General features: G+C 40.4%; 1 protein-coding gene across 2 annotated transcripts in view; it reads left to right on the forward strand.

The window, feature by feature from the left end:
• Nucleotides 1–773: 773 nt before the first annotated feature.
• The window catches only part of LOC137299962 (glucocorticoid-induced transcript 1 protein-like), a 60,698-nt gene continuing 35,130 nt past the window's right edge, over nucleotides 774–26,341 (forward strand). For both annotated transcript variants that reach the window (XM_067968999.1, XM_067968998.1), the window contains exons 1-2: nucleotides 774–1,267; nucleotides 13,719–13,867. In XM_067968999.1, the coding sequence (XP_067825100.1) occupies nucleotides 916–1,267; nucleotides 13,719–13,867 (501 nt within the window). In that variant the 5' untranslated portion in view covers nucleotides 774–915. The remainder of the gene's footprint in view (nucleotides 1,268–13,718; nucleotides 13,868–26,341) is intronic.

The following is a 26,341-nucleotide window of genomic DNA, read 5'->3' on the forward strand; positions in this document are numbered from 1 at the left end:
AATATGAAGTCGCTGGATAGCCCAATACATATGCTTGGCAGCTGAATAGTATCTTCAATTGTATGGCTCATAATAGGCTGCAATGACCTGCATCTGATGGTGGCCTTACCCTGAATTTGTCGCACTGACTAGCAGAATCAGACTTGATATGGTGTGAGGGTAGGAGGAGAATTTCAATACTGATGGAAGGTGATGCAGGCTGGGGGTGGAATAGAACAGTTGAAGTAAAAACAATGTGAAGAAACTGCAGTAAAAATCCCGAAGAGTATCATTTGCACATCAGCTTATTGGATTGCAATGAGCAGAGAGCGGCGATTTCATTCGACATTCATTGAGAAATAGAAGGATTTTTTTTCATTATTTTTATTATTGCCGTGACGTCAAACACTGGTAGTAAAACCCACAGAGAAACAGTCACGTGACCGCACAAACCCTTTGATTGTGACATCACTCATTAATGTTGCCATGGTGCATCCTATTACGCTCGTCCAATCAAAAACGACTCTTAACCGCAACCCCCTTGAGCGACGTCGATATCAACCAATAACGGCACGAGTATCACAGCGGGCCTCCCGCCTTCTGAAATGCAGCCAATCAGCACTTTTCACCCGTGGCCCCGTTCCAAGAATGTGCCATTGCCCTCTTGCGGTTGGCTGCGGCGGGTTTGAGTGACGTCGCGGCAGACCAATAGTGAGGAGGATCTGCGGACGTGTGACCACTGAGGAGCGAGAAGCGTAAGTGGAGGCCGCCTCCCCGGAGCTGAAGGAAAGTTAGAGCGAGTGTTGTCTGCAGTGTCAGGCAGTGGGGAGCAGCGCGGGGAGCGGATCCTCATCCAGGGAGGCAGCGGGGCGCAGCCGTCGCCATTTATTGTTTTTTTAAAAAAATTCCGAGTCTAGTCGATTGGCGAGTCGGGCGATGTCATCGCAAGTGGTGCAGCGAGTCCGGCCCAGCGGCTCCCCGACCTCCAACCGCCCGCAGCCGCTCCGAGCCACCGTCCCCTTCCAGCTGCGAGCGGCCGCCAGCAACAATACCCCGAGCGGCATCGCCGGCCAAAGACTGGCCCCGGGCTCCGGCTCCGGCTCCGGCTCCTCGGCCCCAGCTCCGTCCGTGTCGCCGCCGGGAAGCCGCAGCGCTTTTCACACCGTCACCACCTCCACCAGCACTGCCCCCGGGCCGGGCGAGCAAGAGCCGGCCTGGAGAGCGGCCCCGTCCGGGGAGAGGAAAAGCAGTCACTCCGCCTCCTGCTGCACATCTCCTGTCAGTAAAGGTACTGCACCTGCTGCCGGGCACAGCAGCGTAAACACCCCTTAAATATAGAGCAACAGTAGCACTAACCTCAACCAAACAGCTGAACAGGGACAATAACTTTTACTGATTGTCCTTAAATATTTTTGCCTGGAGAAAGCTGCCTTAATTAAACAGCTCAACTTGGGGTCTCTTTTTCCAGTTTCCCCTCCCCCCTTTCCCTGTATACATTGTAGTTTCTATTTAAATATCTGAGCTTGCATGTTGTTTGATTTTCCAGTTGTTTTTGCACACTCTATCCCCCCAGGAGTGCCTCCCCTTAATGAGGGAGTCTGGAATTGCAATCTCTGTTACTAGTGGTAACTGCAACTAGCATACTAGGAGTAAATGGCATATATATTTTTTTGTTATTAATTCTCTTTATCTCTGGCTTCAAACTCTGCTTTGACAGTAACAATGAAAAGCCAGTTAAGACTGGCATCAGATTCGATCAGGATTGTGCAAAACTGTCATTTGACCTTTTAAATTGAACTATGATTATGGTTGCAGAGATATTTAGGAAAAGGGAAACAGAAAAGGGAAATTTATTTTTTGTAAGAAAATTTGTTGGCTAGTGATGTCTTATTTTGGATTTTATACAAAACATGGTATAACATTGCTTTATAATTAGTACTTAACTGCTGGCTACCTATACAAAAGGGCATTAATTTGTGCAGTAATAGGAACAGTATGAAAATGAAAAAGTGGTGGATTGCTTGAGCTGCACTGTTTTGGGGGTAGAATATGCCCAAAAGGCAATGTGGTTTTAAACTTTTTATTTAAAAAAAAAGCACTTTTCTGGTATTGTATTTGGTAACCTTTCACTAAAAAAAAGTCAGTTAAAAGCATCTCAATAAATGGACCTAAAAAGATGTGTGTGTATAACACATGTACAGTGTTTAGTTGTCACTTTGAAGACTTCAGATGGTCCTTCAAATTGACCTGTGCTAAATTATTAACAGTATTGTTTAGTCCTAAGTGGCCACTGCAGTCTTTGAAAATGACTTTACTGTACTCAACACAACCAAGCAGTAAGTATATTTTTTCCTTCCTCTGTAATTCTATCTTGTTGTGCAGTCATAGTTAATTAGAGTCTTAATGTGAATTGTGCAAGAATCTCAGAACTTCATTTTTGAAGCAGAGTTGTCCATATTTTAAATGTTGAATTCTAGTGTTAGGTTGTTGCTACACTGCTAACTTGCCTGTTCCATCAATGTTTTCTTTGATCTACATTTGGTGCAAAAATGCAGTTTGATGGTTTTGACTGTGTGACACCAAATATACAGATAGGACTGTTTTGGGAGGGAAGAAAGTTAATTTAGACTTTATCTTTAATGGAAAAGAATCCAACTGTAATGAGATGTTAATATTAATTTTTCAATGTAGGAAATGTATAGGATGTATTTTTGCAGTGCTTATGGTATATTACTAAAGTACAGTAACTGCATTGAATGTGTTTGGAGTTAGTGAAGCTGGCAAAATGAATGTGGAAGTGTCTAAATAATATACTTCCAGCTGTGAGAATCTGTAGGCTTTTGACATTTGATGTAACTTTTCCATAAAGAAACTAGTGAGCTAGGGTGGTGGGGTTATGCTGGGGCATTATTTAAAAAAAAATTGAAGTGAAAGATGAGAAAAATAAAATAATTCCTGCATTAAGAATTCAAATATTAGACAGGAGATTTATAAGCAGGTTTAACTAGGTTATTTCTGAAATTATAAAGATGCATGTAAAGTCACATTCTAGTATTAGAATCTTCAGAATAACTTGTAGTTTAATTTGCACTTTATTCAGATTTTACTGTTTCACTGTGGGGCTTATGATATCTAATTACATGTAATGTCAATATTTCTGCAAAGATCACTAGCCTCCAAATTTAAGCCTGTACAGTTTACAAAAACGTTTAACATCCATTAAATGAGTAATAATTGCAGTAGGTGGACAACTTTTGCTTGCTACACTGAAAAAGAAGAAACCAAATTTTATTTGTATAGATTGTTTCACATCCAAAAGGAGACCTTGTATTGTACTGAAAAATGGTGCTGTAATAAATGATGTAAAAAAAAATTGCAGCGTCTAAACTTGCTGGCCAAAACAGCTGATTGAGCATTCAGTTAGTTTCCTTGTTGTGCAGGGTGCAATATGCGGACTGATTGACCTTCTTTTGATTGAAGATAGGCTCGTATCAATGAGCTGCACGTGGGGTGGATCCAGTTGGAAACGGCCCACAGACGTTTCCACTTATCTGCACAGTCCCATGTTCAGACGGTGCCACCCTTTCTCATGAGATCAGCCGCCATCTACAGTAGTTTGTTTAACAGTACTAAATATTTGCTGGTTGTAGCACTTTGTTCCCACGCATGTTTGCTGCAGCTGTTAAAAGCTGAAGTGCTGGAGTTTTGTTTTTGCAGTGATGAAATAGTCAGTCTCATGTATTTACTGGAATATATATAGACTGCATTTAGTGTGTGTGTGTACATGTATGCACAAAATATTTTAATATATATTTGTGTGGCCTGTTGGCAAGTTATTAATGACTTTTCTGTGGGGGGGGGGGCCTCCAGTTTGTAATAATCCCTATATGCAAGAATGGCTTGGAATACTTCCTTGATGCAGGGGTGGCTTCAACAACAAGCATTTATATAGTGCCTTTAACAGTAAAACATCCTAAGGTGCTTCGCAGGAGTGTCAGAAATAAAATTTGACAAAGAGCCACCTAAGGAGATATTAGGCCAGGTGGTCAAAGATGTAGGGCTTTAAGGAGGAGAGAGAGAGAGAGAGAGAGAGAGAGAGGTTTACAAAGGGATTTCCAAAGCTTGAGGCCTAGGCATCTGAAGACACGGCCGGCAATGGTGGAGCGATGACAATCAGAGATGCGCAGAGATCTCTGAGGGTTGTAGGGCATAAGCATATGCAGGAGCCTGTGATCAATTGCAATGTTTTAGAAAGTCACGGGTAAAATGATTCTTGAAGTATGACCATTTCATGGAGAGGAAATGTTCCTGATAAATAGTTCGTAGGAGTGGAGGCCAAGTACTTACTATAAATTGTAAGGGGGGTGGTGGCGAATAGATAGTGTGGCTTCCATTTGTTAACTACAGTGAATAGCTATTTATTGACCTTTTATCACTATGAAAAGCCATTAATAACTTACAAACAAGCCACACAGCCCTAATTTTGTTGACTAGTTTTAAGAGTATTTGGGAAAAACTGGCCAATATAATTGATGTTGCTGAAGGGATCCTGCAGCTTTTACCAAACTATGGAAAAACGAGCATATGATCATAATAGACTCCAAAGTACTCGGCATTAGTGAAAATATTTTGCCCTCTTTTTTTAATAAAGACTCCTGTTGACAAACTGCACAATGGAACCAGAATAATGACCTTAATTAGTTGTAGTGACATATTTGGACTATTTTGGTCAGAAAATCCTAATTGGTGACCCAATAATATGTCGTAGACCAGCTATACTACAGTTTTCTCGTAGCAAAGTGGTTTCAGCTTTGCATCTACACAAACTACTGTAATTCAGATGCAGTCACCCAAAGTAGATTTGGGTAAGAGGCCTGAGACCATTTGGGTGCAGCTCCAATCTTGTCCAAAGCTGGCATTTTGTTTTCAGAAGGTGGGATGTTACCAGTGATGGCGGGGAGCTGACTGTCACGGAGCTCTGCTGCCCCTGGGCAGAAAGCAGTGGGGGCGCAGCAGTATAACTGGTCTATCTGTCATGTGTCATTAGTACCTGCAATACAGCCATCCTTTGTATTCTTTAATATTGTAGGTGATTATTTGAAACTTGTCTAGTAGGCATGTGGTGACGATGGGCAGCTACACTGCACCTTTTGCATCAATTGATGCACAAAGTATTATGTGCACCACAGTTTCCTAGTACCAAATTGGGAACAATTACTGATACTATTTTTTAAAATAGACATGCAAGACCATCTGGAGGAGGTAATCTTGTACCGTTTCAGTTTCAGACTGGTTACAGAATAACCAACTGTTGCACAGCTGAATTCTGGGGCTTTTCAAGTAGTTCACTGTACAGCTGTGCAGTTTTTAATGTTCAGGCTTTTAATATGGAGCAAAGAGTTGGCTATTCTTGTCTGCTTATTGCTGACATTAAAAATTTCACCAGTTGGAGGCTGAGCAGAGCTCGATTTATGCTGTGTAACAGCATTACTAGTGAGATTTAGTGGTCTGTTTAAAAAACAATTCATGCAGATGGGTTTTTTTGTCAACATTATAAATGTATTTTTGTTATAGTATCTCCAATAACTTTATTTAAAAGGCAGTAAATTGTAATTTATTCCCTGAAGTTGGACAAGAATGTGTAATTGTACGCTTTATTATAATCTATGATAAGGCTGTGATGTCTTTGAAACGATTAAACTCGACGCACAAACAACACATAGATCTGCAGCTTCAGAAAAATAACTATTACTGTATCAGGATTACACTTTTTATTGCTGTGAGATTGCCTTTTATTTACTTTTTTTTGGAGGGTTTTGAAGGCAAGTGGAGAAACAGTAATCGGTTTGAGCCTCAGTAAGGTTAGACTAAACCTCTTCATGCACACAAAGGACACGAGGAGAGTAGATGCTGTAGAAACTGATTGTGGCTGTCTTTCTGGGTATGTTGGTTCTATACTGAAGTAGGTGACCTTTCTTCTTCACTGCAATGGACAATGCTGACTTTTTAATGTTGCTCTTATAATTTCTTAACTCCTTCCACCCCCACCCCCACCCCCACCCCCACCCCGACCCCGCCAAATGCCACTCCTATTGTGGAGCTTTATAAGAAATTCATAGCTCATTGGTCTGCCTGTCAGTTTATTGGGTTGTAATTCATGGGTGTTAATTCACAGGTGGAATACCTTATCTATTACTTTACTTGTGGGTCAGTGATGAAAATTGCAGTTTTTCTGCAATAACTGAGATAAATGTCTCAGTTCCTGCAGCTATGGTCCTGTCACTAGATATTCCTAGTGAAAATGTGTCTGGTATTCACTTGGTGCACTGGTAACATGCATACCTCTCAATTTGCCAATTTGAAAATCTAGAACTCAAGCACACATCTGCCCCTGATTTTGGCAATTTATCCATTCATAGCACTAGGGCTATTCAGTAACTTTATTTTCACTTTGTGCTTATCATGAGCTCAGTATAGTTTCATTAATTTGTTGAGGTATGTTTAATTTGTTTTTCTTTACGCTTCTGAATTTGAGGGATTAATGCATTAAGTTTAAACTAGATCTGATCAAAATACAATAGGATGTTGATCTGAGTGCAAACAGATTTTTAACTGTGATTCCAAAAAGTGAAATTTCTTGGCACACAGCCTTAAGTCTAGCACTGAATAATGGGATGAAAGTGTCTCCCTTATATGAGGGTCTAAGTGGAACGAGTGTGGGCAGTTTTGATGGAGTTCCCAGTGGATGGGAGTCCATTGTGCAAAACCATCAAGTTAATGTGTGCTAAGATGCTTTGTGGCAAAGGATAATGAGGTAAGGAGTGATCTCTTGATATTGGTGTTGAGGCATATTGGGGTAAAGTAGGGAAAATTGGATCCTGTATCTAACCTGTGCTTGATAATTTCCCAGCACAAACATTTGGAAGTAAAATGATTGAAATTTGTCTACAGCAGGGGTGCCCAACCTCGGGCTGTGGCTACGTGACTCACAGACCCTAAAAATACAACTCCTAAAGCCCAGACAACTGTTTGATTTGCACTTATTTCTTGCTGCTTTGCAGTTTGTCGACTGGAAGATTGTTGCCTCCTTGATGGATAAATAAATCCTAATATGAAAACACCCAAAATATGCTTGTACCAACAGGTCCAGCTATATGCAGGTTGATGGGAACGTCGACTTTAAACTTTACATGTGGCCTATGAGGCTGCATGGAATGCACCTACGTGACCAAAAACAACTTGGGAGACCCTTGTCTTTAGGTAGTGGAGAGTAATTGGTGGTGGACAAGGGGTTGCTTTGATGTGTTTCTCAATTGAAGCATAAATTGGTGCTACCACCATTTTTACTGTATAAGGTTATTGCAGGCACAAATCCACACCCATCATTCTGGCATTGGTTTATGCCTGTAATTATTCCATACGCACAAACTTTGTTATCCCTCTAACCTCATTTCAAGTCCAAGTTAGTACTTGTCACTCTTGCATAAAGTGCAAGTAATCAGACTAAGTGCAGCAAACATTGCCTGTTTTCTGTCTGATTAGCTAATTGCTTTTCATTGGTTAGGATAAAAGCAAACTTTTTGTGGAGGAATATTTATGCTGAAGAATTGGAGGAAGAGGGCTAAATCCTTGAACAATATTTTTTATTATTCTCGAAGTTAAATATTAAGTATATGACATATACTTTTGCTTTCCAAATAGCTAAATTCTGTAACATTATAGTAATCCTACTTAACAAATGTGTTGAAAATTAAGATAATGAATCATTGTAATGACAATTTCTTGACAGTTATTTCACAGTATGTAGTAATATAAAAGTAAATTCAACCAAAGGGCAATTGATCGGGATTCATAAATAAAGGCTTGGGAAGAAATATTATATTTTGGGTTCTTTAATTTACTTTAGGCTTCAATTGTAGGTATTGGGGCCATTTATCCTTTTTTTAAAAAAAATGATGACTAGGTTTGAAACAAAAAGCCCTTAACGTGTTCTTAGAAGCCACAGTTTTGGGGAAACTTAAAGCTGACTTTCGTAACACACTTTTTAAATTAGTACCAAATTATAGGGGAGTGGGAAGGAGAAATAAATTGATTGCATGTCTGGCGATAGCCTAGCGGTTATGATACTGGACTAGCAAACCAGAGCTAACAAGTGCAAATCCTGTTATGGCAAGTTGTGAAGCTGAACTCAACAGATCTGGAAACTTGTGGGCCAACACCAGAAAAATGACCTATGAAAGCTACTAGATTGTCTTGTCCTTCAGGGAAGGGAGTCAACCATCACACAACTACTTGAGATGACACTGTCATCATTTCTATTTTCCTTGCCCTGTAAACAAGTGTTACATTTAATATAGGAGAATAAGGACAATTTACAGAATGTATTTGGACAATGCGGTTGAATCATGGAATCTTACAAAATTTACGGTGTTGCACCTGGGTCTTTGGCTTGTGCTGCTACTTGCCTTGAGTGTTGTATTCAATATTGTGTAATGTGGAAATAAGTTCACTTGTAATTTTTTTTCAACCAGAGGCACAAGCTGTAATTAGATGTACTATGGTTTGATTGGAAGTTTGAAAGGAGACATTGTGCATCTTTATACATTTTATGGCTTTATTTAGCATTCTGTCAGACAAGCAGATGGTGCAAGATAATTATTACATCTAATATCATGCACATGTTGTGAAAAGGGTAGAATAGGTGGCAAGTTTCTTCTTTTAAATGGGAGGGCTGAAGGGTGGGGTAAAATGTCAGTTCAGCTGAAGCCTTTTGGGAGAGGCAGGCTGTCAGTGGGTCATCTCATATGGAGTTGGAGAGGAGCAGGGGGCTAATAGGGGTGTAGGTGGTTGCTGAGTTGAGATTACTTAAACTGCTGTGGTAATTCTTGACTTCAAATACTTTTGCAAGTGAGTCTGAGCTGGAACGATAAAATATTGGTAACCATTGGATTAAGTACATAGAAAGGAAGCAGCCTACCAATGTGGGTATTACTGTTGTTAAACATCCTTGTAGCAGTAAGGAGAAGTAATTGGTATTGCATGAGATTGCATTACACTTGTGGTACTTTACTGGTATCAAATATGTGATGGTTGAAGCAATACTCTACTGTTGTAGGTGAATATTCAGCATGACGTTATAGTAATCAGTAGTGCCATATAGGCCAAATCCAGACTTGAGCCCCTTTCCCTTGCATTTGACCAATGTATGAGTCAAATTTGGCACGGAGTAAACTAAAACTTTATGCTTCCTCCTCTTCTACCTCTTCCCCCAACCCCAAGTCAAGTTCTCAATGTTTTCCACCCATTTGGTGTCTTCTATGTGCATTGACTGTCCACAGCTACTTAGCCAGGCTAATTGCTTTTCATGTATGAAATTTTATATTGCCTTGCTAGCTGATTTACTCAATGATTAATTAGGAGCTTGTCCAAATATTTGGGACTTTGTTACAAATACCCTACTGCAGAAGTAAAATCAGTAAGGTTTTTAAAAATAATTTCTCCTTTTTCTCTCTTCCCCCCCCCCCCCATCCCATGCTGTCAAAAAATAAATTTGATTTTTCAGGAATTTGTTGAACAGTTTTATGGACTTGCATTTGCTTCCAAAAGCTGTGATTTCTTGTGCTTTTATTTGCTAGATTTGGTCATTTGTGTGTTATCCACCTGCACATGATAGTGTCTGATGTACTTTGTACTCGTGTTTTCTGGCCTTATGTGGTATACCAGGAAGACAAGTCTCTAAAACATGATATTTTGTTTACATTTTTTAATAATTGATGAAACTATATTGAAATTTGTCCTGGAACATTCCAATATTAATTTCTCCTCTGTTCACCTTGGTTCCCTTTTGTAAAAAAAAATTGCAATTTTTAAGAAATTAATGCTAGAGCCCCAACTTTTAATTGTCTACTTTAGCTGAAAGGTGTTTTCAACACATCAGAAATATTCTTGATGTATCAAACTTAATGTGGCTGTAACATTCGCGCCAGACAAATGCGAGGCAATGACCATCTTCAACAAGAGAGTCTAACCACCTCCTCTTGACATTCAACGGCATTACCATCGCCGAATCCCCCACCATCAACATCCTGGGGGGGGACACCATTGACCAGAAACCTAACTGGACCAGCCACATAAATACTGTGGCTACAAGAGCAGGTCAGAGGCTGGGTATTCTGCTGTGAGTGACTCACCTCCTGACTCCCCAAAGCCTTTCCACCATCTACAAGGCATAAGTCAGGAGTGTGATGGAATACTCTCCACTTGCCTGGATGAGTGCAGCTCCAACAACACTCGGAGCTCGACACCATCCAGGACAAAGCATCCCGCTTGATTGGCACCCCATCCACCACCCTAAACATTCACTCCCTTCACCACTGGCGCACTGTGGCTGCAGTGTGTACCATCCACAGGATGCACTGCAGCAACTCGCCAAGGCTTCTTCAACAGCACCTCCCAAACCCGTGACCTCTACCACCTAGAAGGAGAAGAGCAGCAGGCACATGGGAACAACACCACCTGCACGTTCCCCTCCAAGTCACACACCATCCCGACTTGGAAATATATTGCCGTTCCTTCATCGTCGCTGGGTCAAAATCCTGGAACTCCCTTCCTAACAGCACTGTGGGAGAACCTTCACCACACGGACTGCAGCGGTTCAAGAAGGCGGATCACTTCCACCTTCTCAAGGGCAATTGGGGATGGGCAATAAATACCGGCCTCGCCAGTGACTCCCACATCCCATGAACAAATAAATTTAAAAAAATCACTGATTGTGGTTGTTTTGCAAGCTGTACTTTATGAACCTTTCCTTTGTGTAATAACTTAAAATCTCTGGTTCTTTCCATTTGAAATTGTTCTTCCTGCCTCGAGGGTGTGCTTGTGTCCGTCCGTCCAATGAGCTTGTGCAGCTTTAAGGAAAGGGTGAAGCGAGTCTTGACCTGTGCTTTGCTGCTCAAAATCCTGTAGCCATTATCCAGTCTTTCTATCTTGCATCTGGAAATGTACTGTGCCAAATCTCTGGATGAGGTCCCCGATCTACATGTCCTGCAAATGAAGTCGAGAGGAACTCTTAGCATCATGTAGTTGACTATTTGACTGTTGGGTGCTGCCTCATTTGCTAATGTCTTGGCTTGGTAAAAGCAGCCATCTATAGTCAGTTCTGCTGTATCACATTTATAGCTAAACAGATATAGGATCATTCAGAACTCCATGGGATTGAGTTGGATGGTCTAACAGTACAACCTCCAGTTTAGTTCTGCTATGTGTCAAGGAGCAAGCCCACTCTAACTGTTAGTTCAGGTTATGAGGCAACCTAAATATTGATACTTAAACCAAAAAAAAAGTTGATCAGAACAAAACTTGGTCAGTGTGTTCATGGATCTGTGCTCCTCTACAGATTAAATCCTTCAATACCAGCACTCGTTTTGGGCAGTTTCATAATAAGCAGGTTATATTTCATTTAGTTACATGGTAACTGAATTTTTTTTTAAAATGTGGAATTTACAAAATGGGTGTTGCTTTGAGCATGCCAAATCGGAGATCACTGTTTTTAATGAGCCCTGTTGTTGGAGAGGATGTGCAATCTTGAAAAACAGTCAGTGGGAAGTATCTATTTTGGTAGGTGATATAAGTGTGGCTGTGTAAATAGACGAAGTAAATATTGATTACATCGCATACAAACATATCAGTTTTAAACAGAATGCTGATGCAGGTATAGCCAGATTGCATTTATTTGAATGTACTATATATTTTATATTTTGACACCAAATATATTTTTATTACTACTATTGATGTTAGAATGGCCCCTGTAAAGCCAATTTGACAACTGTTTTAGCATATTTATCTGATGGCGCTTATCCTGTAAAGCGGAACCTTAATTCACTTGCATGCAAAATTTTGTTGCAGCCCCAATTGAGTTTTAAAAAAAAAAATGCAATTTTCTATCTTTTTAAAAAAAGCAGATAAGCACATACTCTCCACATATCTAAGTGTTTATCCCTCTCCTCTTCATACTTCTCCCTCCTTTCTCCTCCAGCCCTGCATTTGGTGGAAGGAAAATAAACCTGTGTCAAATTAAATGGCACAAGCTCCTTTTGCTGCTGTTTGTCAAATGGGTAGGTGAAGGAGGCTTTAATTTGAGAAATGGACTAATTGCTCTCAGTGCAGAATCAGTAACTCAACAAATCTGGCTTTTACAGACTGTAATGCATAATACTTGGTTCCAGTTCTTGCCAATAACTCTTGAACAGGATCTTCTGGGTGTCATTTACACCAATCCTAAATTTTCACCCTGGGTTTGATGGTCGAAGAATAAACTGACTAGGTTTAAAATTCTTTGTCCCTCAGGATTGATTTACCACACCCTCTCCCTAATATGGAATATTTGTTTAATCCTAAGTGTGTCCGAGGCTATAGTTCGATCCATCACCTCTGAAACGTTGTCATTAATTTTGGTCCTCACTGGCCTCTAACTGTCAACTTGCATGCAATGTAATTTTGCGAAGGGGGTTAGAGACAAAATCCTTCTATGTTATAAGAAATAGGAGTAGGCCGGATGGCCTCTTGAGCCTGCTCAGCCATTCAATAAGATCATGGCTGATCTTCGAACTCAACTCCACTTTCCTGCTCTATTTCCCCCTATCCCTTGATTCCTCTAGTGTCCAAATATCCATCGATTTCAGTCTTGGATATACTCAATGAGCATCCACAACCCTCTGGGATAGAGAATTCCAAAGATTCACAACCCTGAGTGAAAAATTTTTTCCTCATCTTGGCCTAAATGGCTGACCCCTTATCTTGAGACTATGACCTCCTAGTTTTAGACTTTGCAGTCAGGGGAAACTGCCTCTCAGCATCTACCCTGTCAAGCCCTCTAAGAATCTTGTGTTTCAATGAGATCACCTCTCATTCTTCTAAACTCCAGAGAGTATAGGCCCATTCTACTCAACCTCTCCTCATAGGACAACCCTCTCATCCCAGGAATTAATCTATTTATCCTTTCCCTTCCCCAGTGACTTTTACTGGTATAAATGTTACTCTTCTGTGACAGTTGTATTGTTAGCATGCTATTAACCAAATTCTTTTCAATCTTGCTGTTTTAATGTAAGTGTATTTTGGAAAAGCTCCATGTGCTTGAGCCTGCAATGGAACTTAGAATCAAATGTGCCATTTTGGAGTATTGTCAAAATCCATCCCATGATGCACTTTTTTTTTTTGCTTGGTTCTTATTTGAAGTGAAGGATGTTTGTACTGTGGAACATACTTTTATATTGGGTGCTGACTGTATGAACTACTCCCAGATCAGGTGTACCAGAGCCTGCTGCAAAATAAATCTACTTCTGCTCAGCCCTGGATCTTGCAAGAGCACTTTACTGTACAAGTGTGAGATTCTTAATTCCTGCACCAGCATTTTTGAGGCTGGCAGTTGGGGCTAAATTTCAGGGCGGTTTTATCTTATCACCACAAGCAATTGAGTGGACGAGGCCCAAACTCATTTCATGTAGTATCTTGGAGAGGAGGTTATGCTTCGTCGAGGCTGGGTTCAAACATAGGTCTTGGGGGTGAAAGGTCATTTACATACAGGCTGCATCATGTAATCTTTCCCATACTAAGTTTTTAAACACTGTACGAATACAAATGATTGATGTGGGAGAAGGCAAACGAAATATGTTAGATTGCAGTAACTGTAGGAATTTTGAGAAAGTTGATACTAATTAAAAATGGCCATTTTTCTATTCCAGCTGTTGAGAAACCCAAGACTCATCAGACAAGATCTTGTATACGACGCACCTCTTCTCTCGATACCATCATTGGACCTTACCTGATAGGACAGTGGCCTCGCGACACTGATGTACACTATACGTCATGGGAGAATGAGAAAGCTACGCAGGTATAACTAGAGATCCAAATTGAACAGATTTCTGAAAAGCATCAGTAGTTATTCTTGTATTGATTAGCTGCTGAAAGTTTTCAAAAAGACATCTTACAAATTGATACAAATAAAATGGACTAAGTGTAGATTTGAAATAGGGATTCTGTAGAGAAATTACATTCAGTGTAAGACAATGTGTGCAACCTTACACCATGTATCTTTGCACAGTTTTAAATCCCTTTGTGTTCCTGAGGTTTCCTTATTATCATATGCTGTAAATACGTTACTTCAATCTTGAATAGAAATCTTGTGCTCCCAAAATAAAAGCTATGAATCATTGAAGTGTCCACTCTAACAGCCCTCATGAATAACTTGTATGACAAGTTTTATAACCGTAGAAAAAGGCAGTCTAACTGTTAATGCTTTAATTACTCATTGGTCCCCTTTAACATTTCTTCTTACTGCTCTTCCTCTTTGCTTACATTTCTTCCCCCCCCCCCCCCCCCCCCCAAAAAAAAAAAAAATCTGGGTTGGTTGGGGGGGGGAAGTTGTGCACACCCCTTCTATTTGTAACACAAATTTTTTTATTTGGATTTTGGGTGAAGTAATGTAGCATTAAATAAGCCCTTTGGCTTATTAAACTGAAAGCTTTGGGGATTCAGGGTAAACCTTCAGAATGGACAAGGCAGGCTGAAAGGTAGCAAACAAGTACTTGTTAGAAAAGTTATATTAGGAGTTTTGGGAGTGTGGGTGTCCTGAGTGGGGTGTGTCATAGCTCAGTGTGAGGACCACTACTGTTCCTAGTTTTATGTAAATGGTCTGACTGCAGAAACTTGATGCAAAATGATCAGATTTGCTGATGATTCATTGCCAAATTAGGTGAGGCGGTGGAGCCAAAGAGGCACTCAAATTACAGAATGTGTTGGATTAAAATATCAGCATAATTACAGATCAGTGTAAAGTGCTGAATAATAGAAGTTAAGATAGGTGACCTATGTACTCCATGAATGGTTTTGAAATAGTTAGATAAAGCTGAAAGAGACCTAGGAAACTTGCTAAACTGGACTGATCTACATGTCCAACCAATGCACAGCAGCAATCAATAAAGCCAATAGAATGTGATCAACATGTGGAATAAACTTCCAGATAGCGTAACTGATACAAAAACTCTTGGATTAACTGAAGAAACAGTTGAACGCTATAGTGGGGCATCTTTGGGGTTTTTTGACTGTCAATTTTCCATTTGACTGTTTTTAAAAACATAATTAAAACTCTTTCAGATTTGATGATGCTGTGCTCCTACATGGGAAGACCAAGACATCAGCAATAAAATGCCCATCTGCCTAAATGCTGTATTTTATAAAACATAGTAAATGGCACTGCTATTGTACCTCTATGTAGTGGCACCACTTGTGAGGCTCTGATCCCTTTTGTTTGAAGGCCTAATTTCTTGGGTTTAAAGTTTGAGTCTCTTGCAATGTTTAGATTTTCTATTAATATTCTCGTGTGCTATTCCTTGACTTTTTTGAGTGACGAAACATCTTTTCTTCATCCCAGGGACAGTGGATTTGTAACTTTAAAAAAAAAGTCTCAGTATATCTCCAATTAGTAGTGACTGCTAGCCTGGAAGAGCTGAGACAGGAGAAACCCACAAGTGCCTTGTCCCTAGTGTAATTCTGAACTGCTTCCATTTGTTAGGGCTAATGGCTTCTTGGCAAGCCAAGAAGCCATCTGTGATCAAATAGGAACCTAATGAGCTTTTTTTGTTTTGGGGGTGGGGTGGGGTGGGGGGGGGGGGGGAGAGGGAGAGGAAGAGGAAGAGGAAGAGGAGATGATGGCTGAGAAAGGAGGAGCAATTGAAACACTGGAAATATTTTGGGGAATGACTCCAACTTAATGTGATTATTTCTGTTGGCTTAGGATCACTGTCCAGTATTCCACTGCTAGGGACATGTAGAATATTTGTGCCCATTTGTTTATAGTGCCTCCTTTTTGTATTGCCATGAGAGTCCAACTTGTGTTCATGATTTGAGGGTGGGGTATGTGTTTCTTGTCCTAGATGATCAGGCAGCTGCTCATTACGTCAGTTCATCTCTTACATCTGCTATGATCGGTGTCTGTAGCAGTGATGTCCATAAAATGAGGAGATCTTTTGGGACTCATCCAAACTTTCTTGGTCTGACTATCTCTTGTATTACTGGGTTGGTGAGGAATTATCTAATTTATGGTAGATGTTTCCTTTCTTTTGTTACAGCTTGTATCCTGTTGCTCCCCAGGAGTTGTGCAATCCTATCTAATCCTCTTGACGGCCACATTAAAATAGGATATTTAGTGCTAATCTGGGTTACCCCATAATGATTCTGTTTGGTGAGATCCTGAAGCCCATCATAACTTTCCAGGGGTGGGGGGGGGGGGAAATAGGAAGGGAGGGTGTTGGTGTATCATACAGCAGATTGGGAAGGATTTGTCGCATACCTGCTTCATTGAAAATTTTATATCTTTGTGTGTAGAGAGAGGTGAAATGTTCATGTGCATCTTGTTGGATTGTGCTGTGATGCATGTTTTATTTTTGGGGTGGGGTGTGTGCGCGCGAGCGAGCTGTTTCCTGAGATTGGAAGTTTATCATTTGCATCTGTTCTATATAAATTTCATGCTTATCGAGGTGAGTGAGTCCCATGCTGGTGGGCGGACCGTTTTCACTCTTGCATTTGATGTCAGCATCAAGCACTGCCAAAATGTGCCTCAACTATGTTCAGAAGAGAAACAGTTGCTGTATGAGTGAGTTTCAATTTCCCACACCAGCTATCTTTGTCCTTGGACTGAAGCTGTCAGCTTAGTGCTGAATTATGAGCCCTCTTGCACTGTATGCTTGTGACCTCTAGGAACTGGGTTGAGGCTACTTGCTTAGAAGCTTTGTAAAAGCTGTCATACTTTTTTTAAAACTTCAGCTGCCTGGATTCAAACCTAAGTTCCAGAGGTGAAAGCATAATGTTCTAATTTACTATCCATTCTGTACTTTGAAAGAGCCCCTATGTTGAAGTCTTTGAGCTTTCTTATTTGTGTGTAGGAAAAGCTTCATTTTAGAATGTAATTACTTTGTCAGACTAAGATATAGATCCTAGACTTTTTTTAAAAAAACAATCTCACACTGTCTAGGTGCTAGGTCTAATGTGGCATTTTTTTTCAAAAGTTGGTAGCTATTACCTTTCTGATCAACTAGGCATTCTTCCCGATGACATTTTCCACAGGCAGGAAGCAAGCCCAGGTTGACTATTGAGAGTCACTGATGTAGCTACTTAAAAATGAATTGATGTAAATGTTACAATACTAGAATGATGCTGATGATTAATATTTCCTGTGCAAGATGCGGGTGCATTCCTAGTTCTGATCTTTCATTTGTTTCCCCTGCTGTTCTTGTGTATTTGGGGTTGGGAAATATTTTGAGAAGTTGTTGCAACACTCATCCATGCCATTTGTCACCTCCAGACTCAACTGTCCAATGCTCTCTTGGCCAGCTGGCCACCTATCTGCCACTCTCTAAACCTCAGCTCATCCAAAACTCTGCTGCCCATATCCTATCCTGCACCATGCCCACTCACCCATCTCTCCAAGAGTTCTGCTCCAGTGCTGGAAGGTCATCCTGCAAAACTAATTCTTTGGCACTGGTGAATTACAGTTGGTGATAAGTTACTGACGTGGTGTGTTCCCCTTTCTCTCTTTCCCCCCCCCCCCCACCCTTGCCCTTTTCTGGTTCCAGATTGTCATGTTCCTTTCAGGGTTTAAAAAAAGTAGGTTTGGTGATCTCTGCAATGTTAGATAGGATGTTCAATTTATTGATTATTTTAGTGGGGGGTAGAGGTGGAACTTTGAATGTTTGTAAGAACAGAACTGTGGCAGAAAATCCACTGACACTTAGGAAAAAGATCTGGAATTATGTTCATGGTGATTGGAAGATGAATGGTGTGACTATGATCCAGCAAATGGGGATGAAAAGGAACAAAGTTCACCAGAAATGTCTTGTGTATGAAAGTTCTTTTGAAACTTAATGGTTACTTAAGATTTGGTTTGTTGTCTCTTCTCATCGGCAAGATGGACAGAAATTTGAGTGTTTCCATTCCTGTCTGTTCATTATATTTATATGCTGGTTATGCACAACAAGAAATTAGTCACTTCAAATTACACTATTTAACTAAGGAGGAAAATTGAAATGACCAGATATTGATGACCTTTTGAGAAACCTTTGCCATTATGATCCCACTCAATGTCTGGATGAAAGAGAGCCCAGATTTTAAACCTAGTGCCTGATGAGAACTGGGCATGGTATGCGGTGAGGCAGGGTTTAAAATAGGGGCTGAGCACTTGCCTCCCAGGTCGCGCTGGGCTTCTGCCTGCCGCCAATTTAACTCCTGGGTTTCGGAAGGCATCTGCGGTAGTTGCCACAGGCTGGCAAGGGACTCATAAATATGCAAAAGTTAAGGTCCAAGGACGCCGAGATGATTTTACTCGCAGTCACATGAGTCTCAGCCAGTGCCAGACCTACTAGAGAGACCTGGTGACAAACAGGATTGGGGATAGGGAGGCCAAGGAAAGTAACATTTTTTGTTAATAGTTTCTTTGTGGGCCAAGAGGAACAGGAAGCCTGGGACTACTCGCTCCCCTGCCCACCCATCACTCAGCTTAGTGCTGAGGACCAGACTGTTCCTGCGGGTCCCTGGCAGTAATTTCCTGCCACCCAAAATCCTGCTCCTGTCAGGTAGTGATTCCTGCTGGTTTTGGGCGGGAGACTTGCCTTCAACAAATGAGGGCTGGGAGTTAAAATTTCTCTGGGTTCTGTACCCTGAGTTTAATCAAGGCTGAGGTATCGGACACATTTGAAACTGAACAGGATGTTGCATGAGATTTATTGAGCAATTTTTTTTTCTGTAACTTGATACTTTGAAATTTCATTAGTGCTAAATTTAAGTATATTAAGAATAGCTTAATAATTTATACAGTACAGCTGAAATTGCAAAATGTCTAATTGCAGCTCTATTGCCCAAATGTGATGCATTCGGTCTTAGTTTGTACAAGCAGCATTAGGAAGTTTGGAAATCTTTCAGCAAAAGGTGTATTTGAATTTAACTGTAGCTGTTTAAATCTTGTATAAATTTATGTTAAAACTGTCATGGAGTAACATATTTTGGTGAGCTCTTGACCTTCAATATGTATCACAGCAAAGCTGATTTGGGATGGTCATCTTTGGAGTGAACAGGACTTAAGATCCATAAATGGAGCTGGAAATAAAGCTCTTAAACTGATGTAGAAATAATGGAGCAACATTAAACTAAACTCAGCTAATGTGAGCTTTGTTCCAGCACACCTCTGAATGGCTCCACTTAGTTTGTTGAAGTGCAGTGAGTTGGTACTAAGCTAACAGTTTGCACAAGCTGTCATACAAAGACCAGATGCGTTGGGTTTGGCCAGTGGGGCTGCTAATTGTGTAACTGCCTGTAGCTGAGTGTTAGCCTGGGGCAACCGACTGTTTTTAACTCCCACTGGGGAGGTGTGGCGCACTAACATTAGATGACTAAAACTACTTAGACCTAGACACTTTCACTTGAGCTGTTTTAATCCTTTTTTAAAATGGTAATGTAAATTTTACTCCTGTTTGCTTTATTATACCTATTATAACACCTTTTTCTAATAAATCTCTAGTCCATTTTGGAGGTGGGAGCAATTTTACAATTTGGTGGAAAACCAGGTCAGCTTAGCCCATCAAATGTGCATGTTTGAAAATTGACAAGATCAAGCCACAGATGCAACCCTGATTCTGTTACATTTCTCATAGGATAGGGCTTACATAGAGTATCTGAACCGCTCCAGCACATTGGCATCCAGACAAGTAAAGTTATCCACCATGTTAAAAGGCTGCATGTGACTGCACTCTGACTTTGAATACTATTAAAGTGATCCAGGAACTGTCTCATTGCTAACAAACTGTTTCGATGCAAGTTGTCAGCATGGGAGTATCCCATATTGACAGTTTACTGGCCGCATAGGTCGTACTGCGCTATTGTCAGCAAAAAAAACTGACCCAAAAAGTGAATTTGCACAGTAATGGAGTGGAGGAAGGTAAGACAAGACAATGCCAGGGAAGGTAAACAGGTTTCCTTGTGCTTGAGATGGCTTCAAGGTGACATGTCCTAGATTGAAAATTGGAGCTGCAACTCTGCAGATACAGTAATCCTGATAGTTGAGCCAGGATTCTGCTACACTTTTGGCCTGTCAGCTTAGCTCATTGAATGAGACCTGGTGAGATAAGCTTATCACTAGGGGCTGAAATTCTTCTTGCTTTATTCTGGATAACCTTGCAAAGGAATGCTATCGCATGTAGGGCTGTCCCAGCTGGACAAGTAGCTGAAATTGCCATTTCTCTTTTTTTACCCCCCGCCCCAAAAAAAAACCCTGTTATCCTGTTGAAATATTGCTGCCTTATAACCAAGGAAAGTATTGAAGGTTTGGACTGCCAAATGCTGAACATTCGGACTTAGCCAAATTTGTCAGATTTAAGGCTGCTTTAGGGTAGAGCTGACCTCCAATTATGATTGGAAAAATACTGGAACTACTCCCTTTGCATAAAAAATTTGTGCAGCAGCCTTGTGCTGAAATCCTGCTATATTGGGCCTGCTCTAGTCTTTCTCATGCTAACTGGTGAAATACGCTTCTGTCCTGTTGCACTTGTGTTTCTGGTGTGCTTTTCTGTTCTCTCAGTGGAGTGGATGGTTGGGGGAGAAACTTGTGCATGTAGCACATGATGAGCAACCCATGTGTTTAACTCTTCATTGTGCTGAAAGAACTCACAATTATCACAAACTATTACAAAATATATGTGTATATAATCAAATTAATGGGGTAGGTACATAATTAACTTGTGTGATATACAATGGTATGTAGATGAATAGGAGTTCAAAAATGTGGGTGAAATGGGGATAAATTGGAAGTTTTATATCAGTTATTAACATTCTTAAACAGTTTGAACTGGATGTTATCTCTTGTGCTAAATGTATATGGTGACCTGAATTCTTTTTTTCTGTTAGGGCTAGTGTCTCGAGAGTTTGTGGAGAGGAGAAAGAGGAATCTTGAGATTTTGCAATCAACCTACAATTTTAAGATGCCATTTCTATTTGTAGCATCTTTAACGGGGACTAAATTCTGTACTATAGGGCACCTAGCCTTCCAGGCAGGCGCACAGCAAATTTGTTTCCTGGCCAAGCTGCATCCCATGGCCTCAATATAGTGCATGTTGAAATTTATTGATGTGTCAGCACTTTCCATCCAGTATCCTGGAAGGAGCTGACTGGGTTTACAGTACTGAGAAATTGCAGAAGTGACTGCTAAACTAGAAATGCAAAGTTACAATTACTCAACAATTTTAATTTGCTATTTCGAACAAATGTTACATGAGCTATTTTCTTGGAACTTGGTTTTTACCTAGTCTTTTAACTCCATTTTGGTAATGCTTCTTCAAAGCCATAATGGTTACCTATTGTTAATGGGTTTTTTTGGTGTGCATTCATCCAGGTTGTCTTCCATCTTCTCTCATTCCACCCCCCCTCCCAACACGTGTGTACGCACACAATTATATTTTGCACCATGCCATGCTTTGCAAAAATTGTTTTAAAATTCACTTATTTGCACTTGCTGTAATAAATAGATAACTATGCTCTTGCATGTCCTTGCTTTTATTTGTCCATATTTCTATCTGTTCCAACATAGGTGGTTTAACTTTTTTCCATGATGTTTATTCTCTTATGACATTGAATTCTTATGCTGTGAATTCCTGTCATTCCCATCTTTCTGCACGGAGCCTGGTGACATTTGCTTCGGAACGGCTATATGGTACTGGATTCAACTTTCTAGCAATTGTTGGGTTTGTAATAGCGCACTCCACAACAGAAAAAATCTACCCAGCAGGACTTTGTGATCATTTGCTGTGAGTCAGAAATCCATTTTGTCCCTTTTTGTAACAAATGCAGTTCACTCTTTCTTTTGTTTGACCGCTGGCCATGGAATGGCTTAATGCAGTGCATTTTGTGCTCACTGTGGAAACCTCATACTCTGTCTCTCTAATGTTGTAAACAGACTGGTTTTGGTAACTTCTTCTCCCAACCCCCCTCTGAGAAATCAAAAGGTAAAAGATAATGTTTCCTTCAATGACACAGGCGAAGCTGTCAGCATTTGCTGAGCCAAGATTGGCAAGTAAGTGGTTGAATGCTGTAGACAACACCAAAGGAACACAAGATCCTAAAAGAGAAGAAAGGTCTATTTGTATAGTTTATGTAGGTGAGCGCCTGTAATTTCAGTGAACAATGAAATGTTGCTTTCACATGTGGTTTAGGAAAGAAAACAGTTGTGCAGAATTTTTCATATACCAATGGGTGGCTAGGAATCTTAAAGGCATAATTAAGAAAGGCAAGTTTTACCACAAGTTGCACGTGTAACCCAACCAATGTTTGGTGTGTGCTGCTTTCAGCATGTATAATTGTGATAAAATTGCCCTATTCAAGATGGATTTGAATTCAATCTTCATTGAGTCAGGAATGGAAAGAATGGTGTCGGTGGTTTGATGAAGTGCTAATTCAGCGGGGAAAGTGAATCTGAAAAGTACTTATTCCTTGCACACACACCTACACTCTTCTACAGAGCTGCATTTCTGGTGGGCTTGCTTAGGCAATGCAGTCTGCCACTTGTACACCCCATTGCAAGACATGTCTATCTGCACTGTTTCCTAAACAGATAATATGTTGATAAAGTCTTTGGAGTCAGCAATTCAATTAAACTGGGAATGTGGTAGGTATTTTTCAATCTCAGGAGTTTAACCTTATACCTGCCAGGGCAATACACAAACCTTGCCTGTTAGTGAGGCTACTCTAGGAGATCTATTTATTGAGGTGAAGCTAGCTGATTGTGCTGGGTTTCCCTGCTCCCTTGGAAGAAAAAAGACTTGTGTTCACATAGCACATTTCATGTCCTCAGGACATTCACAGCCAATTAAATACTTCTGGAGCGTGCTCACTGGCTTTGTAAGCAAACAGCAAAGAATTTATGTAGAACAAGGTTCTACAAATAGCAATGAGATGAATGACAAATTTAATCTGTTTTGATAGGATTGGTTGAGATTGTTAGCTTAGCACACAAACAATTCCCAGCTTTTTGAAAAGTGCCATTGTATTTTTTTTTATGGCCACCTGAACAGATACGACGCCTCAGTTTAACACCTCACCTGACGTTGCATTTTCCCTCCGTAATGCTCTAAAGTATCAGCCTAGATTATGTGCTGAAGTCCTGAAATGAGACTTGAACCCACAACCTTCAGACTTGGATGAGTGTTAGCCCTGGGCCAAGCTGACACTTAAGTCTGATCCAGTGACCCAATCAGCAAACTACCACAATCATTGATTTGAATTTTTTTTTAAACATTTGGTCCTAGAAATTGGATCACGCCTGAATCGAGGAGCAATCCTGGTGCTGCGCACACTGCACATGTCAATGAGGCCGGTGGCAGGACCATGCAAAATTGGTCCGCCAGCCTCATTTGTTTCCTATAGTTGAGCTGTGGGCGCCAGATGTGGACCCAGAGGCAGGCCGCTGGACCCGGGAAGAACAAAGATCGCAGGCTTGAATGCTAACAGAGGTGGTGAATAATCAGGAGGTGGGGGGGGGCTAACTCCTGACTATAGGAGGGAGGTGAGAGCATGTTAGATGTGCTGGAGTCAGAAGTCATGCCTATGAACCAGTGTATAAACCTTGGCTCAGGACCTAGCCCAACTTGGGAGTTAAGTCTAGTTCAACTTGAATCTTAATAGAGTTCAGAAGTTTTTAGTTTTTGGCATTTGTGCTGTTGCTGACACAGTTTTTATATTGTGCTGTTAGTGTTCTAGTAAGAAACTGATAAACAGGTAATACTGGAATGTTTCTATTGGCCACTTTTAATGTTGATTGAATGCCAATTAAGACTAGATGATCTGGATATTTAGAGCACCTGTAGAACAAAACAGGATGTCCTGATGTTTCATTTCCTGTACAAATGGTGTTTCAGTCCCTGGGTTGAAGAACACATTGTGAAATGTAACTGTACAAAAGATGGTGAACATTCTGTACTTTTAGTTCCCAAAGGATGCCTCATTCACTTAGCCAAATTTTGTATCTTGTTGCAGGACATTTGATTTTTGGCAATTTGGGGGAAGGGGTGCTGGCATTGTGACCTATCTTGTAAGGACGTTTTCCTGTGCTAAGTTTTTCAGGTGGTTTTGGAAGTAGTTTAGTAACTGAAATATACTGCACTTTACAATGTTCGACTGGTATATTTCCATTTAGGGTTTTTGCACTTCAACATTGCTTTTAAAGTTGTGTTTGCTATTTGTGTGATGCTCTTAACACTAGCAGAACTGGTAGCCCTGTAACCACCAGTATTCCATCCTTGTATGGTATATGTGGAAACAGCATGAGCTACAACACAAATTTGGTGGGATAAAGTCTAATTTTGCTGGTGAGTGTATTTCACAGCTCAAATAGACATATATGAAGATTTTGCACACTCACTTTTCTGAAATCCACTTCACTGAAGATACACTCTATCTTCACTTGGTATCTGTAATGTGGATTTGTGTTTTGTATTAGAAATCTGAAACTTTGGGACTTGCATGCACTGTGGTGTCAAGTCAGCCCTCCATGTTAATCTGATACCTGAATCAGGTAGGTCCATAGTACTTTAAGCAGCCAGTACAGTAGAATTTCAAGACTTGACCTGAGAGTCATGGGAACTGCTTGAATTCTGCAGGCCAAATGTGTATACACAATAAATCCTCTACAGTTCCATGTATGATCTGCTTTGAGGTAAAATGTGGGTGTCTATTTAGCAGCAGTGAGTCACTTGCAATTTGATCATTTTGACATGGAGGCAACCTGTTAACGTGTGGTTAGTGTCGTCGTCTTAGCGGAAAACAAAATGAAAAACTGTGTTGCAGTAACGTTGATGGTTTTGAATATATAGATAGTGGTTGCAGGCAGCAAAATTGCAGTGACTAGTAGATGACCAATATAGAATGATTATTCATGGTGATCGCTAAAGGTACACTCTAATCTTCACTTGAGTTATGTCATGTGACCTTGTTTTTATTTCAGATTATTAGAAACCTGAAATTTTGAGGGGTTATATACTTTTTTTCAGCCAATTTGGAACTAAATCAACCCTCCATAGTAATCTAATCCATGAACTAGACTGATTAACCAGCCAGTCTGACTCATTAATGGAATCTGGAGAGGTAGATTTGTCACTGGGAGCTGGGATTCTTCCCACCATGTTCCAGTTTATCTTGCAGGTCGAGGTCCTAACGAGTAGCATGATCTTGCCTGAATAAGCAGCAGGAAGCTTCTAAGTAATCTGCTCTGGTAGACTGTGTGGTTTTGGCAAGTAGATTCATACAGTACACCTTTGCCCACAGTGTTGGCTCTGCCCTCTAGACTTGGCTAAGTGTTCGTAAAAGAGAGAATGAACACTTAATGTCAGGCAAACAAGCAGGTGGGATGTGGTTTCTCACCTTGAATTGAAGGCACTTAATGATGGGCTTCCCTGTGTCAGACACTGGGCCGACCAATAAAAAATGAAATTGACCTTGCATTGAATATTGGCCTAAAATGTGTGTTTTTTTCTCAAACTTGTGTACAATAAAACAGGACCAATTATTGCCCCTGCCTGTCCTAATTGTGATTTCCTATCCAGTTTTGAACCGGACAGTGTCGTAAATGGACTCTAGAAAATTCTGAAAGAGCCTTTTTTAAAAATAGAAGCTTGTTTCTCCACTACTTTTGTCTTTTGATGAGGAAGCAGTGGGTTTCAAAAAAATGTTCACTACTATCAGACTGATTAATCTTGCTTTTATGACCACCTCCACATTCTGTGCATGTGGGAGAAATGGGTACTAGATGTACACGTCCAAAATAAAACAGTGCAATTTGACGTCTTTCTGGCATGTTTTAGTGAGACCTTTTTTACATCCTACCTATGGATTCCAATCTGTGCTGTGAAACGATTAGTATAACAGTAGTCACTGAACAAATAATTGGCCAAGTTGAGAGTCCTCTTGCAGAGAACTTGCTAAATAAGGTGAAGCAGTTACTTCAACACTATCCCATTCAAAGATGATTTCTCCATTTTATTGTTTCAACAAGTGCCTTAAGCATAGTAAATATCGTGCCTTTTCATGTCGTAAAACATTCAAAGGAGCCTTCGCAACCAAAATTTGACGAGCGAGAGGTCACTGCAGATAGATGAGCTGAATTAAAAATCTGTTCACCACCCAGTAGATACTCCTGATGAGGACCGGAAGGTACATTCCAGTTTTCTTTTAAAACAGGTCTTTTTGTTTTTAAGAGAACATTTGTCTGCATTAATTCAAACATACAAATTTGAGTAAGGAAATACAGGAAGCATTTCTGTTTGTGCTTAATATT

This window comes from Heptranchias perlo, chromosome 30, assembly GCF_035084215.1.
Source record: "Heptranchias perlo isolate sHepPer1 chromosome 30, sHepPer1.hap1, whole genome shotgun sequence".
In the NCBI taxonomy this organism is placed as follows: Eukaryota; Metazoa; Chordata; class Chondrichthyes; order Hexanchiformes; family Hexanchidae; genus Heptranchias; species Heptranchias perlo.